Raw genomic sequence first — 15,675 nt, forward strand, 5'->3', positions numbered from 1 at the left:
AACTTAAACCAATAAATCAATCAGGTATGTCGAAAGTTTTTAATGTAAAAATATCTATCCTTTGCTGGTGTCTTACCTCGGCTCTGAAAGGTTTCATGGGTATGTTGTCTCTGGCATTTCCTCCCACTGTGGCTGTGTCCATCCTCTGAGTGGAGTCTTTGGTGGAGTCCTGGGTGGGCTGAGCTGCTGTAGACTCGATATAAAGCTTACTGACAGTCACTGTTTCCTCCACCATCTCCTCACCCCCACCTGGGAGAACAGACAAGTCAGGAAATTAGCTTTTCCAGAGAAAACAGCATGTAATCATCTGTGTGCAGACATGATCAGGATTTAATCTGATCAATATTTCCCATTCTATTTGTTACAAGTTTCTGATGGTTTATTAGACTTGTATAGCTTTTCTACATTTTTTTCTCATGTAGAGTTCAGATTTTTAAAGTAAGAATGTTAATCACAACTTTGTCTTTTCTGACCCTTTCCTGCTGCTCCTATCAACACCTCTCAGAGAAAAGAGCTTCTCCTGACCACTAAACATGAGCTGTGAAGGTGCTGGAGGCAAAAAAAAGCAGAGCAGTAAAATGGACAAACCTGTCTGAACCATCCCCTGATTAATTATCATGAAGTAAAGTACTTACTTTAAGGGTCAGATCAGTGTGAAAAAAAAACTAAAAACTTGTAGAGTCTCAGGAACAGAAACTGTCAGCCTACAACTTCCATAAACTCACCAGGAAACTTCCAGAGTCTGCTCTCTAAAGATATTATTTAACACATCTGAAACTCTGAAGGAACTGGGATAGATGGTTAGGGTGCTGATGGAATGACCTTTGGTTCCCAGTCCTCTGACCTCAATGATACAGCTGCTCTTAACATTTTCTAAACTAACCAAGACTTTTCTGATAAATGTTAAGAATATTTGGTGTATTTAGTAATTTCCTTCAGTTCAGATTCAGTTTATCTCTCAGCTAGAGAAAATGTACATTAAAATGTGTCCTGCACAAAATTTGCCACTGGTTAATTTCCATTCCGTTACAATCCTCTTTTGGTTCAATTAAAATTTTCCACAGTTACTGAAAAATTGCTGCATTTGACTCTTTCAAATGCTGCAAAAAATTACAGAAACAACACATGAGCAAGGCACGGGAGAAACCAGCCAGTGTGAGTAAGTGACAAAACACAACGGACCAGTGAATAAGTAGAGAAAATGACCAGGCTTTAAAGCAGAGGGTAGTTAGGGGAAGTGGGCACAGGTGAGTGACTACAACTATGAGCAGGTGGAGATGGGCGTGGCAGGTAAACAAGTGATGACAGAGGACAAGTCAATAGTGACATAAAACAAAGACATAAGGAGCAAAAACAGAACTAAGACCAAACTAAACATCAAGACGAGTAAATAACTACACTCAAAAAATACTTAAATCCATCACAAAAAGGGCTGTTATGTGGGTAATAGAGGCTACATTAATGGGAAAGTGATCAAAGTATAAAGCTATACAGTGTTAATACAGTTCCACTGTTATAAGGTAATCAGGTAACAACGGTATGCTTTAAACAACCTTAAAGTGGTGAAAACTTGCAGCACTTTCACACAGTACAGTTCATGTTTAAACCGTTTTAATGAGTTAATGTGCATTTCTATTCTTTTTATTAAAGCCAGGGGTATTAGAAATAAAGTAAAGAGGAAAGCTTTGTTTCTTTTTTGCCAAAAAAAGGAGGCAGGTTTTGATTTCACCCAAAAAAACACACTACAGGAACAGATGTAACATTCTGAAAGAGTCAATGTGGCAAACAGATGTGGTCATCTTTCTGCAACAACACGCCAGCAGGGGTCGCAGTTCTACAAGGGAAATTCAGAGGAAGCATAATTGATGTGTACAGCAGTTTAGCTGGAATATTATTTAGATGGAATATTCTAGTAGCTGATAGTGATCAGACACAATTTATAACAATAAATATTTATGGCTTCAGCAAGCAAAAACAAAATATCAACTTATTTTCAGCAATAGAAAGCAGGACCAATTCAATATTATCCTTTTTTTCCAGCAGCTAAAATTATATGGGAAGGAGATTCTAACATTGATAGACGAGAGAATGGACAGACGGCCACTGAGAAACAGAACACCATCCAACCTACCTGTAATAGAACTGGCCTATTTAATATATGAAGAAATAAACATTTGGATTCCAATCTTTACACATGGAGCAATAAGGACAGATCACAACAGTCTCACAGAGACTTTTGGTTGATTTCTTCAGATATTGTAGATAAAGTGATTGACTCGGAGATGGAACCTTCTGTTCTTACAGACCACAAGACCAATACTATTTAAAACAGACATAAAATTAATCCACCACAATCATAGTTGGAAATTTAATATTCCTTTGCTACAAAATCAAGATTTTCAAAATAAAGCCCTAGAATTCAAAAATAAATACTGGAACCAAGCCAATGCTCTCAAAAATTATGGTAAATATTGGGAACTAATGAAATATGAAATCAGAAAACTGGCTATTAGAATAAGTAAAACGGTAACTCATTAGAAAAAAAGCGATGTTTATAATCTCCAGGATAATTACGTTATCTAATGACACAAAATTATCTGAAGAAGAATATAAAGAATATTCACTGTTACAGATAGAATTGGACAAAATCTATGACGACAAAGCCAGAGTGGCCCATCAGTGAGTCAGGCTAACAAAGACCCTAATGAGCCTCTAATGTAAGGAGAGTGAGTTAATCTGCAGGTGAATCCAGTTTACAGAACATCTGCTTTAAAAGCTGGAGCTCCACCCTCTCTGCTGTTTGAATTGAGAAAGCTCCTCAGATGAGAAGCGAAACAAATTCAACTACAGAACATAAATCCAGATGTTTATTTTTTAACCCTTTTTTATTATTTACCATGTGCTACATGACTGAGACTCTACATCAGCAACTGGCATTAACAAAATAAGCATAAATTCATAACACACACTGGTAATGGACTATGAAGGGTTAAAAGTGACAAATTATATTTAATTTTCTCACGTTTAACCCTCTGTATTATTATTCCATAAATTCCTGAAAAACATGTTTTTTCAACAAAAATCTAAAATTCTGTCAATAAGATGTACTTATTTTCGAACAGCAGGAGGCGCTATGACTCACTAAAGTAAATGACGTCGTTTCAGGATGTCAGGTGACAGAACCGGAAGAGAAAGAACCGATCTGGACTTCCCGGGACCGTCAGCGGATTGGGCTGCATTTAACTGTGAAGGGTTCAGCGTGAGGGAAGGTAAGAACTGCTAAAACATCAGCTAAAGCATTTAAGACCGGAAACTGTCCGAGCGCGAGAACAGGTGGAGTAATCACACAGAGGTGGAGGTAAAACTGGCTGAAAAGGAACCGAGTCCAACGGACCGGGGCCCTGAAGCTGGGACAGATGTAAAACTGCTGCACAGAACATTAAAGAAGTCCTGCTTCTGCTACAGATAATTCAGTGATGACGTTATTTTATAGAAACTTTCATGTTGATACAACTGACTGTCACAGATGTAATTATCTTTTCTCTCTGCAGTATGGAGGATGATGAACTTCCGACAGAGGATGGGCTGGGTGGGCGTGGCTCTTTACCTGCTGCTCAGCATCATGGCTGCATATTACGTCTTCGAGGTGGTCAGTCTTGAGCGCGTGCAGAGAGACGGAATTGACTCATTGGCTCTACCTCCTGCTGTCCTCGCCCACCTGCCACCACTTCCTGTGTGGATGTGGGCATCAATTTTTCTGGTGCCATACCTGCAGCTCTTCCTCCTACTGTTCTCCTGCACAAGGGCCAACCCTCGCGCCGTCGGATACTGTGTACTTCCTGTCTGCATTGTCCTGCTGTGGAGCCACCGCCACGCTACCAAATCAACCAATCAAAAAGCTGGCTCACTTATCCACATGTAGGGAACAGGTGGACTCGATGTCACTTCCTGTGTGCCTTTAAACAAATGCTTCAAAATTTGGAGTTATGACTGCCCTCAGTTCAGACTGTCAGGAACCACCCTGCAGCTGTCAGTCATTTATCATTCCTGTGGTTACACTGCCAACCAATCAGAGAGCAGTATTTTCTGATTGTTTTCTTTTCTGTATTTAATGACACAAGACACTGGTTACCATGGAAATTTTATTATAACATAAATAAAATGAAAAACAACAGAAATTTCAGGTGTTTTTGGATCTTTTTGCTGCAGGCTGCAGTTCAGAGGTTATACAATCTTCGTCATTTTCTTCACTGCCCTCCTCTTCATCACCTAAGGGAGGTAAAACAAAAAAACAGAAAGGTATGTGAACAGAACAAACCTGAACGCACTACATGTCTGGGATATGAAGCAGGAGTTGGTTCTGGTAGAACTTCAGTTATCTGATCTTGGTTTCTGAGTTTATCTGGTTTAACTAATTCTAACAAACAGATCAGGTTATCCCTGGTTATCTGGTTTAGGAAGATTTACAAATCATTATGGCTCTGATTCACAAAGTCAGTAAAACTAGTCATAATATACTGGAGTTATCACAGTTTTGATTAAACCTTGAAAATAATATGTGCAGTTTCACACAACCTGTTAGCGCTTGAACTATGTGTTGTGAATCACTGTCAGCTACTAATCAGACCCTCCAGGATTTCTCGATGTTGCGATTGCAACTATTAACGCAAAATCAAACAAACCCCGCAAAATCGCAACTTTGCGCAAAACACCACAACTTTAACCCGATATTTATTGTTTCTGAAGTGATTTGCCACCGTTTCTGCGGTCTAGTCTCTTCTTTGTGGGTTTGTGTAGTGTGGAATACAAAATAACCCCAAATAATTCAGGAAGAAGACACGTGACGTCACTTCCTGTTAACATCAGAATGCCGGGAGCGTGCAGGAGCAGCGACTGAAGCCAAAATGTGCGCTAATGCTTCACATTTGCCCACAAAGACTTCAGCAGACCAGTTTCCTCCCCAGCTGCAGCTGTTTTGCACGTCCTGCAGTGTAATCATGGAACATAAACGCATCGACAAACACTTTGTGTCTGCAAAACATGTGAGGAGAGCTGCAGACCAGGGACAATCCAGAAATACTCATGTCAGTTTAGAAGCTCTCAAAGTTCCCAAATAAAGCACCTTTTGAGAATGTCAATGTTTGTTGGTAATTATCTTACAAAACTAGGAAGTATTTTTGGTTTATATATTAATAGTTATGTTTTTTTATTGATTTTAGTAAAAAAAAAAAAAATCGCAACTTTTAGGAAAATGTCCCGCGAAATCAGGCATTTTAGCCGCAACAATCACAAAAAATGCCCGCAAAATCCTGGAGGGATTGACTTATATCTGTAAAATTCATTTAGTTACAGCCATTTTGTGTAAGCTAAGGTTGCTTAGTTGTGGTGGCCATCTTGAATTGGGTTGGCTACAAAAGTTAATCAGTTAATGTCAACCAAATGATAACTTTCTTAAAGTTTTCTTAAAATCAAATTGCAAAACATGTTTGCTTAAAATGTTGGCATTAACTAATGGAGTCAATTCTGTTAACAAATGAATGGATTTTAATGATTCTTCAAGAAACTAGAAGCACTCAGAGCACAAACTTCTAGGCCATAGGGTCATTAAAAAACTGTAGGAGCTGGTTTGTGATTCCGATCACCACCAAAATGTAATACTTTGTTTTTTGTGCCAAGCTCAACATTTCCTGAAAATTTCATCAAAATCCGTTCATTACCTTTTGAGTTATCTTGTGCACAGATAAATAAACAAATGCTACTGAAAACAACCTCATTTTTTTCATGTGCAACCACGTGACTGCCAACCGACTTCATGACTTCTTATGGAGAATGCTGGAGCCTTTTGACTCCAATTTAGTGCATTCACCAAAAAAATAACAAAATAAAAAACCCAGCAGAATCCCTGGAAATGCTGCTGACTCTGAGTCTATAATTCAGGTTAAAAACTCACCAGAACCACAGATATAAAGTGCACAAATAATCCACATTCTTGTATATTTATGTAAACGGTTACATACTCATTTGTTCAGTGTGGGTGCCTTTGCTTACTTAGCTATTTAAAACATTTCATACTTAATTTACATTCTAATTTGCACACGTGGAATTTTTGTTGTACATCTTGTTATTACAAGATGAAAACAGGAGATGTATGTTTTCAGTAGCATTTGTTTGTTTGTCTGTGCAAAGATAACTCAAAAGGTAGTGAACAGATTTTGATGAAATTTTCAGGAAATGTTGAGCTTGGCACTAAGAACAAACTATTACATTTTGGTGGTGATCGGGATCACAGTCCGGATTCTACAATTTTGTAATGACCTTAAGGCCAAGGAGGAGGTTTGAACTCTGGGTTCCTCAAAATACAGTGACAGCATCAACGACGACGTCATCAGTACCATGATGGGTCTTGGATGTTTGCGCTCTCTGAGTGCATCCAGTTTATATTTGTGTTTTATTCTTATATTTTCTGCCTATATAAACTTTTAGCGAAATTGCAAAAGCAAAATGCACATTTTTTATTTCTTTGATTCTACAGGTACCAAACTCTTCTTTGAGCCCAAAGTATGGCAAAGTTGGTGTAAAAACGCAACAGCGCCTCCTACGGTCACAATATTATATACACACATATATATATATATATATATATATATATATATATATATATATATATATATATATATATATATATACGGTCAAATTTATTTAATTTCCCTTTGGGATTAATAAATTGAATTGAATATACGGGGGGGTCACAGAATATGGTGTAAGACCTGTTCGCTTTAGAGACTGACTCTGATTGACCCGAGTCCATAAAGTGAACCGAATTTGCCAGCTATAGTCTGTTTTAATGCCCATGGTCACGACAACACACAGGTAGGTCGGACCCTCAAGCATGTCCGCGCAAACAGCAACCGGAAAAGAACGGCTCACCACGAGCACAGCCTCCTCGTGCTCTCTCGCGCTCCACCAGCTCACTGAGAAGTTGTGAGACGTTCGTGTTGAGCTCGGAAATCCCGCTGTTCAGAGAACCCAGATTGTTCCCCACCGGAACGCTGAACGTTCGGTTCTGTCCGTCTCTGAGTCTCAGCCTGGCGCAAACAAACACGGTCTCCATGCTGCCGCTTCCGTCATCACGCAGCGCCTGATGTCGTCATCACGCAGCTCCTTGCTGCCTTCAGATGCTTTTCGTAAATGTAAGCTTATTCTGGGATGAGCTTAAAATGAAAACGATACAAACTTCATTGGTAAAATACGGACTAATTTACACAACCCAGCAGTTTATTTTTTAGTTTGTTTTATTTCATTATTGTTATATTTAATACATTTTATTGTGTTTGTGATTTTTATGTGACATGTTTAGTAAAGCTTATGAACTTATTTGAAGTTACTGAACATCCTTCTGCTTCCAGTATTTTATTAATATTGTGAAAGTAGAATTACAAAAGGCCCTGAAATACGTTTTAGTAAAATGATTAAAATTATTAAAACACAATTTTTTTGTGATACTTGAACACACCACAAAGTTGGCGCGCCCTGTCACGTGATTAGTGTTTGTTTATTTTCAGTCTGTGTGTGATAAATGTTTTCCGGCGCGCGGGTTTGTGCTCCATCTGTTTGCAGATGTGGTGACCTCTGACCCCCAGACCGGAAGTTGTGGTAAGTTAGCAGTAGTTGGCGCTCCGGCAACAAAAACCCAGGGTTAGACGGAGTTCTTCATATTGATCGATCAGCTGTTTAGATAGTGAACAGCGGGAGAACACAGTGAGGAGTGTCCGGATACACTTCCGGTTCGGTTCGGTGAGTTCTGTTTATAACATGAGCAAACAGCATTTGTGTTAGCATACAAAGGCTAACAGATGCTATCTGATAATTTATTACTTCCTTAAACTGATTAAGGATCAATAAAGATCAGTTTGTTGTGAATATCTTGTATTGATCCGATTTCTAATTGGGTTTTTGATAAAAGAGATACGGTTGTGTTACCATGGTAACAGACTCGGTCTCCTCCTCTGTCCCTCCGTTCAAACAAACTGCAGAGAGAATTTAGTAAATCTGCTGTTAATCCTATAAATCCAAAATGAACCAAAATAGAGAGGCTAAGGTAAAACAGACTGACCCGAAACAATGATTTATTAATTAATTTGTTTGTTTGTTGGAGACTAAGCAATCAGAACATTGTAACAGGTAAAAGTAGCATATTACTGGTTTCTTGCATACAGGAGTTCCAACCAATGGCTAATATTGGATCGATACATTGCTCCCACCCTGACCCTCACCAGAGGTCAGAGGTGCAGTGATTGAGAAGTTGCAGGTTCGAAGCTCCAGACCAGCAAAGAATTTGAGTGGGGAAGATGAGGCGCTCATGTCTGCCTCCATCCTCATTAGCCCCACTGTGGGCCCCTGAGCGAGGCCCTTAACCCTCCAGCTGCCTCTGCTGCGGATAAAAAGAGTACAATAAATTAAATAAAAGTAAAAATGATTAATAATCATATCAATTCATTACTATCACGTACCTTAATTAAGTATGAAGTTAAATCAGAAGAAAACAAAAATTACGTATCAAATTCATAAGATCTAATTTATTATATAAAAATTCAAAAACATCTAAAAATTCCATGTCTGTGTTACATAATCTAAAAACTACAATACCTAATAAATTGCTATTTGAGCCTGTGTGTATCTAATTGCCTATATGGTGATTAGTGATTGCAAATTTGGTTTTGTTTCAGACAGTTTTTCTCTTGTTTTTAAAGAATTTCAAATCTGTTCAATTGTTTTATTTCTGTTGGTAATTCATTCCAAAAGTGTGTCCTTTTTACTGAGAAGGATGACTGACCGAAGACAGTTTTTCATGATATCAGACTGCAATTACCATTTGCTGATCTGAACGGAAACATGAAGTATGAACCGAAACACGGAGTCTGAACCATAGAGTTCAAACCGGAGAGGGAGCACTCGTCACGTGATTGTGTGACTCGATGGACAATCGCTGCCAATATCAAAACGGGAATCAGTCATCTTGTTGCATGACTGAGTCGTGTGCGTGTTATAACACAGACATATATGGTATAACTGCACCAATAAACGTCTGGATTATCCTTCCATAGGTAAGAAACCCTACAGTATACAATTTTATGAGAACTTAGTCAATTTATCAAGAAAAACTACCTTATTGACACATGGTAAATCTATGTTCACACTGAGATTCTCTGGCTTTGCTTTTTATACCAGAAATGCATAATGTGTCTGTCTTAATCACTAAATGTATGTGATTAACTGATATTTCACGTCTAAGCAATAATTTGGATCATTTAGAATTAAAGTGCACATATCCTGATTTCCCTGAAGCTTCAGCTCCTTCCAGTCTGGATCCTACAGCATCTTATTGTGCTGTTTTTAATTCTCAACCATGTTTTACTTTTACATGAGTATCGTTCTGATATTTTCTAAAGACAGGATGTTCCAGGCCTGGATGTTGACAATCCATCTGTCCAATCAACATTCTCCTATCTTCAGCTTCCTGCAGACTTCTGGCTCTCCTCTGCCTCGTTCTGCTTCCATTGGCTTCAGGATTTCACACCAGGGGTTGAGTTTTAGGAAGATCTCGTGTAGATCTGAAGACCTACATCATTTCAAAGACGGCATGTCTTCTCATTGAGGCACATGTGTTTCTTGACATTGCTTCCATCTTGGTGGCCATTTTGAATCCTCCATGATATCACCAATTCTGATTAGTTAATGAGCGGGAGGGCTCTCTTTCTATTTTTAGTTCTATGGTCTCAACCCAAGTACAGAGGCTAAGGTAATAATATTAAAAAGAACAAGAATAGATTCTATTTATAGGCGCCTTTTAAAACACTGTCACCTTATTAAAGAATAAATGCAAAAGAACAACAATAAGAAAACATTATTAAGGCTACAAAAGCATTAGGAATGGGTTAGAAGTCTATTTACAAGAGAGAGAAAAGGATAAAACACCAAGTTTGAACCAAGTCAGTACCGAAACGCAGAGTCTAATCTGTCTGTCTTTGTTTTAGATAAAGATGTGTGAGGAGCAGACGGTGTCTCTGGTAGACGTTCTGGAGGAAGATGAGGAGTTGGAAGAAGAAGCTTCAGCAGTGTTGGCAGGAAGTGATTCTGATCTTTGCTCCTATCCTCAGGTAGTCCCAGCTCACAGGAAAACCTGAAACCAGTTTAGAGCTTACAGTTATGGTCTAAAGTTTCAGCAGGGACCCAAATAAGACCTGCACCTGGTCTGGTCTCTGCTGCAAACTTACTGGTACTGGTTGTTATCTAATCCCAGGCTCAATTCATTAAGACTGTGTAGTGGCCATTTTTGCTCTGTTTTTGTTTTTGTTTCGCATGAATACCAAAATATGTTCTCTAATGTGAACTGCTGGCATTGATGAATAAAAACTGACTCATTTCTTAAAAACAGCTGAGCAACATCTGTCTTTCAGGATGGATCGATCTGAGGTGACACAATAGGCTGTGGGTCGATCAACTATGGGTCAATCAGCCATAGATCAAATCAGCTGTGGGTTGATGGTCTGTGGGTCAATCAGCTGTGGGTTAATCCGCTATGGATTGATGGGCCATGGGTAGATAGTCAGTTGGTCAGTGGGTTGATCAGCCATGGATCAGTCAGCTTTTTCTCGATCAGCCAAGGCTCGATAGGCCATAAGTTGATGGGCTGTGGGTCAATGGACCCCGAGTCAATCAGCTGTGGCGCAATGGGTCGTTTACCTGTGGGTTGATCAGCAAAAGACCAATAACTCTGACAACATGTCTGTGTTTGTGTTTCAGGGGTACGTAAAGAGGCAGGCGCTGTATGCCTGTAACACGTGTACACCAAAGGGAGGCGAGGCTGCAGGAGTCTGTTTAGCCTGCTCCTACAAATGTCATGAAGGTCATGACCTCTATGAACTTTACACCAAGAGGTGATGGATCAACTGCTCATATATTAATCATACATGAATCCATAACCAACTGTCTTTACATACGGATCAACAGCTGAACAACCCATTGAGTCATTGACTGTTTTTTTCTTGATCAGTCTGGCAGAAAGTATTGATTAGTTTCTAAAAGTGATCAGATGATCAATAAGTGTCTGATCTTATCTGATCTGTTTTTCTTCTTTGTTTCTGCAGGGACTTCCGCTGTGACTGTGGAAACAGGAAGTTCTCTGGGCTGCAGTGTAAACTTTACCATGTCAGTTCACCTGAAAACACCGACACTCACCTATTTTTATCAGAAAACACCTATTTTAATCTGTACTCACCTGGGAACACTTGTTTTAACCTGTCGTCTTCTGTTTTATCTGAAAAGACGTTTTTTTCTGAGAACAGATACACTCACCCGAATTAACCTGTTTGTTTTTAGGAGAAGGATGACGTCAACAGTCAGAATAAATACAATCATAACTTCTTTGGAGTTTACTGCACCTGCCGTCGGCCATATCCTGACCCTGACGACCAGGTGACAAACTGCTGAAGTTCACCTGTCTCCCAGATGTTAACTTATCCAAGTCTGACTGATTGTCTGCTTTTTGTGTCCAGGTGGAGGATGAGATGATTCAATGTGTGGTGTGTGAGGACTGGCTGCACGGCAGGGTGAGTCCAGCAGCACACAGGTAACAGGCAGGTGATGCCTGACGCCACATGCACCTGTTTACACCTGTGTATACAGGAGGTAGTTCATCAGTGGTCTATGTGTTATGTGTCACTTATCTGTTTATCTGTGCTCACTTGGTTGTTTGCCTGTCTGCTCACCTATTTGTTTACCTTTTATGGTATTCTGTGTGTGATTACCTTGTTTATTTCAGGTAACGTGTGGTTACTTGTGTGTAGTTAGGGTGTTTACCTTGTTTATGTGGATGTAATTACCTGCAGCACCTGGGTTGCGTGGTTCCTGACTGCGTGGAGTTGCAGGAGATGATCTGTGAGTCCTGTATGAACAAAAACCCATTTCTCTGGATCTATGCTGCTCACCTGGCAGGTAATTGTTCTTGTTCTTTTTCACTGCTCACCTACAAGTACACATTTATTGTGTCATTTCCTCATTGTGTGTTTTGTCTGTTTAGTGTCAAGTACAGAAGTTCTGATGGAGGAAAAAAAAGAAGAGTCAGCTGCAGATGTTCCTAAGAAAGAAAAAAAGGTGAGACTTATAATTCACCAGATTTTTAAACCTGGCACCTATAAGGGTTTAGTTGGTCTATAACTCACCTGTATTTAGACCAGTGGTTCCCAAACTTTTTAGCTTTCGACCCATAAATTAATAGTGACAAAGGTGTGTGACCCCATCTGTTGGCTGTTTAAATATCCAAAAATGGTAATGACCCTATTAAATAAGAGCATAATGACTACAAAAACAGCTCTAACATCCATTATGCTATGTTTTAAAATAAATTTAAGATTTGAACTTCAATTCTCTGTCACAATTACGGTGCAAATATATCATAAAAACTAGTTTTTTAATTGTAGGTTGATATCTGGAAATTATCTTGGGACCCCTACTTGGTGTTGGGTGACCCACATTGGGGTCCTGACCCCAACTTTGGGAATCATTGCTTTAAACCAAGTTAAAAGTTGATGCTGATCTGAAATAAGGTTTCCTGGTTAGTGTTTTGAAACAGAAAGAACTTGTTCAAAGATCAGCTTCAGTTCCAAACCAGAACTGGAATCTCTCTGATTCAAATGTTTGAATTGTTGGGTTTAAAACATTAGTTTTTTTTAGAATAAATGTGACATAAAATTCTAAAATATATTATTCACATAAAACAACTGATCAGCATCATTGATTAAGATCAATACTCTGGTAGGTTGATGATGTAGTTGAACCGATTTGTAAGCGGAGCCGAGAGGAGGCGGAGTCGAGCTGCAGACAGGAGGAACTACAGGTGATGCATCACAAAAGAGACCAATCAGAAGCTGAGGAGGCAAAGCCAAGCTGCAAACTGAAGGAGCTGCAGGCGATGCAGCTGAAAAAAGACCAATCGGGGGCTGTGTTTTGGCCGTCTATGTGGCGCTCCAAACTCTGCTCCTGCAGCACCTGCCAGGTAATATTGACCTGAGTTCAGAACTGATATTTTAAGAATGGGCTCATGTAGAAACTTTAACTGATGACTTGACTTTTGAATGATCTGACAAGTCTTTAACTGATTAATACTTACCTTCCTTCAAGAGCTTAACTCTGAGGAGTCTTTTTTTTACTTTAGAGTTGTTCCTTGACATGTCTTTAACTGATGACTGGACTTTGATATGATCTGAGTATTTGCCTGACAAGTGTTTACCTGACAAATGTTTACGTCCCAGTGCCAGCATGTCACAAGTTCTTTCTCTCCAATCTGTCTTTCTCAGGTGCAGCTTTCTGCAGCTGGACTTTCCTTCCTATTGGACGAGTTGGACACGGTCCTCGCATATGAAAACAAAGGAAAGACCAATGAACAGAGCCAACAGGGACATGACCCTCTAATGTCAGCTCTGGATAACTTGAACAGAGTTCAGCAGCTTGAGATCATCCACGGTAAACAGGACTTTACAAACAGAACTACATCTCCCATGGTTCCATGCATCTGTGTTGACATTAATTCTCTTTCAGGCTACAATGACATGAAAACTGAGCTGAAGGACTTCCTGCAGACATTTGCAGCTGAAGGAAAGGTGAGTTTTATTGTCCACATGGTTAAACATTAGGGGGCCAAGGCCAGAACTGAGTAGAGGTGAGTTTTACTCTCTACAAGGTTAAAGCTTAGAGGATGCGGCATAGAACTCAATACAGGTGAGTTTTCTTTGACACGTGCTTAAAGGTTAGGGAGGCGGGGCCTAGAACTCATAAATGATAAGCTTCATCTTGATGAAGTTGGTCACATTTTACCTGTGCAGCTGTTTCACCTGTAAGATTTAAAAATGACAGGTAGACAGCATTTGTATGAAACCATCATCACAGTGTTTCTTCCTGTTAAAAATCAGTCAGCTGACCTGTGATGTCATTTCATTGTTTGGTAGGTGGTGACCTCGGATGACATCCGTCAGTTCTTCGAACAGCAAAGTCGCAAAAGACGTCGAGTAGATGCCGGACCTTTCTACTGTTCCTGATCTGTCCTCCCATCAGTTTTCCGCTTTTTATCTCAGAGATGCTTTAATGCTATCATCATCTTAAATGTCTGTGTTATCTTTGTGTTTCTCTTTGTAACAAGAATAAAACGTAATCTGAGCAATACATCACGTGTTGTTTCTGAAAGAGAGAACTGCAGTTGATTGAGCTCATTGGTTGTTTTTGGGTGAAGAAAAGCTTTAAAATCCGAACAGAAAAACAATCGGGAATGAGAATTTTTTCGGCCCAAGGCTTTTCCTCTGGGCATCTCTAACATCTCTGTGTTTCAGGGCTCCTAATTGGTGCTGATTGGGATTAGAGGCAGCTGGCCAGTGTCTCCAGAAGAGCTTCAGAGCCATCTTAAGATTCACCACTTGCTCTCATTCTCCCTCTCCTAGACTTCTCTTCTCCAGCCAGCCATGATTTTTGTTAAATAAATTTAATTTTAAGTTATCCCATGTGTTGCTTTCCTTTATTTGTTATTGACATAGATCCAGGCTGTAACAGAATGCAAAGGTTAATAAGGATTAAAAGTATATAATATTTCAGTTTTCAACTGTAACTTTGCTCTCACAGAGTATAAATATTTAAGAGTTTCCTAAACTCAAAGGATGAACCAGACTTGTTAAAACATAGTGCAGACTACTTAAAAAAAACAAGAAGTTTAAATTGGACCTTTAGTTTCCTTGTTCCTATCAGTCTATCACAAAGACAATTTGTTCCCATTTCTTACTTGGATCCACAAAAAAACCCACCAAAAATAACACAGTTAGACAAAAAAAATATGATTTTAGGTCCAACAAAATTATTCTCAAATAGTTGTTAGCTGAAAACTGGACTTACAGACGATGATCAGCTGAAGGAAGATGAAGGTCCCGGTTTGGGTCTGATGGATTTGTGCCTGTTTCTTAAAGATGTTCAAATACTGGTTATATTCTGGAGAGACAATTTTAGATCAGAAATTTATTTTGTCTTTGTTGAGTTCTTTATTTTTTTTAGCACAAACAGCACATCGTTCTGTCTTGGTCAAGTCCAAGAACTGAAACAGAAATCATTCATTGTCCAATTAAAAACTCAGAGACCTTCTGAAAGTCTGAAGAACTGTTGATCAAGACCTGAGGGCTGGATTAGTAGTTCTGAAGAGGACTGCATGCCAAACAGAAGACAAATGATTGAGTAAAACTAAACTCTTTTTTTTGACAGAACTTTAAATATTGATGCTTACTGTTGTCTTTAAAACGTGAAGCAGTCAGATATTTGATATCCACCAGGTTTAGCTGCAGCTTTGGCGTGTTTGCTGTCATCCATCTGTCCCTGATGTGTTTCAGATGCAGAACAAAGGAACACCCACAGGTCTGTTTCAAACATCAAACACCTTCTATTCTTCACCTCCTGCATCACTGACTGTTCTGCGAAGGAAAGTGAATCAGCTGTTTGAACAGCAGACCAGCTGCTCTTCATCACAATGATGAAGATAAATTATAGTTTCAGTTTTCTGATCCTTTATCTCATCTCTGTCACTGAAGCTGAAACTGGAAGTAATTAGATCACACAGCTGATCTGAGCTGACTTGCCAATCATCAG

At 39.2% G+C, this 15,675-nt stretch overlaps 3 protein-coding genes and 1 long non-coding RNA gene across 10 annotated transcripts; 2 read left to right on the forward strand and 2 right to left on the reverse strand.

Moving 5' to 3' along the window:
* Positions 1-3,146: 3,146 nt before the first annotated feature.
* On the forward strand, positions 3,147-4,174 carry tmem251 (transmembrane protein 251). Its single transcript, XM_017438258.3, has 2 exons — positions 3,147-3,269; positions 3,552-4,174. The coding sequence occupies exons 1-2, from the start codon at positions 3,167-3,169 to the stop codon at positions 3,920-3,922; spliced, it is 474 nt and encodes a 157-aa protein (XP_017293747.2). The 5' UTR covers positions 3,147-3,166; the 3' UTR covers positions 3,923-4,174.
* si:dkeyp-55f12.3 (uncharacterized protein LOC568418 homolog) lies at positions 4,129-7,151 on the reverse strand. The gene is made up of 2 exons (XM_037981607.1): positions 6,928-7,151; positions 4,129-4,269 (listed from the first exon to the last, which is right to left on the reverse strand). Exons 1-2 carry the CDS (start codon positions 7,109-7,111, stop codon positions 4,181-4,183), a joined length of 273 nt encoding a protein of 90 aa, XP_037837535.1. The 5' UTR covers positions 7,112-7,151; the 3' UTR covers positions 4,129-4,180.
* Positions 7,152-7,523: 372 nt separating this feature from the next.
* On the forward strand, positions 7,524-14,217 carry ubr7 (ubiquitin protein ligase E3 component n-recognin 7). 7 transcript variants are annotated; one of them, XM_037981606.1, is made up of 12 exons: positions 7,524-7,653; positions 9,450-10,157; positions 10,804-10,937; positions 11,148-11,208; positions 11,380-11,475; positions 11,556-11,609; positions 11,889-11,994; positions 12,080-12,153; positions 12,818-13,054; positions 13,356-13,521; positions 13,597-13,658; positions 14,004-14,217. In XM_037981606.1, exons 2-12 carry the CDS (start codon positions 10,041-10,043, stop codon positions 14,091-14,093), a joined length of 1,197 nt encoding a protein of 398 aa, XP_037837534.1. In that variant the 5' UTR covers positions 7,524-7,653; positions 9,450-10,040; the 3' UTR covers positions 14,094-14,217. The 7 variants fall into 7 exon arrangements, with proteins under 7 accessions (XP_037837534.1, XP_017293786.1, XP_017293785.1 ...); XM_017438297.3 differs by having other exon boundaries at positions 7,530-7,653; positions 10,035-10,157; XM_017438296.3 differs by having other exon boundaries at positions 7,565-9,638; positions 10,035-10,157.
* A 706-nt stretch (positions 14,218-14,923) lies between these two features.
* On the reverse strand, positions 14,924-15,612 carry LOC112451537. The gene is made up of 3 exons (XR_003040370.2): positions 15,317-15,612; positions 15,174-15,237; positions 14,924-15,027 (listed from the first exon to the last, which is right to left on the reverse strand). It is a non-coding gene; the product is annotated as an uncharacterized LOC112451537 (long non-coding RNA).
* Between the last annotated feature and the right edge of the window lie 63 nt (positions 15,613-15,675).

This window comes from Kryptolebias marmoratus, linkage group LG19 (genome assembly GCF_001649575.2).
Source record: "Kryptolebias marmoratus isolate JLee-2015 linkage group LG19, ASM164957v2, whole genome shotgun sequence".
NCBI classification, from domain to species: domain Eukaryota; kingdom Metazoa; phylum Chordata; class Actinopteri; order Cyprinodontiformes; family Rivulidae; genus Kryptolebias; species Kryptolebias marmoratus.

What these genes read in the sequence shown, in the direction of transcription:
- tmem251 (XM_017438258.3), top strand. Translation starts at nt 3,167, where the DNA reads ATGTCAGGTGACAGAACCGGAAGAGAAAGAACCGATCTGGACTTCCCG. An exon ending in AGGGTTCAGCGTGAGGGAAG is followed by an intron (nt 3,270 to 3,551) that starts GTAAGAACTGCT and finishes TTCTCTCTGCAG; the next exon opens with TATGGAGGATGATGAACTTC.
- si:dkeyp-55f12.3 (XM_037981607.1), bottom strand. Translation starts at nt 7,111, where the DNA reads ATGGAGACCGTGTTTGTTTGCGCCAGGCTGAGACTCAGAGACGGACAG. An exon ending in ACGAGGAGGCTGTGCTCGTG is followed by an intron (nt 4,270 to 6,927) that starts GTGAGCCGTTCT and finishes TACCTCCCTTAG; the next exon opens with GTGATGAAGAGGAGGGCAGT.
- ubr7 (XM_037981606.1), top strand. Translation starts at nt 10,041, where the DNA reads ATGTGTGAGGAGCAGACGGTGTCTCTGGTAGACGTTCTGGAGGAAGAT. An exon ending in AGGACTGGCTGCACGGCAGG is followed by an intron (nt 11,610 to 11,888) that starts GTGAGTCCAGCA and finishes AATTACCTGCAG; the next exon opens with CACCTGGGTTGCGTGGTTCC. An exon ending in GCTCCTGCAGCACCTGCCAG is followed by an intron (nt 13,055 to 13,355) that starts GTAATATTGACC and finishes TGTCTTTCTCAG; the next exon opens with GTGCAGCTTTCTGCAGCTGG.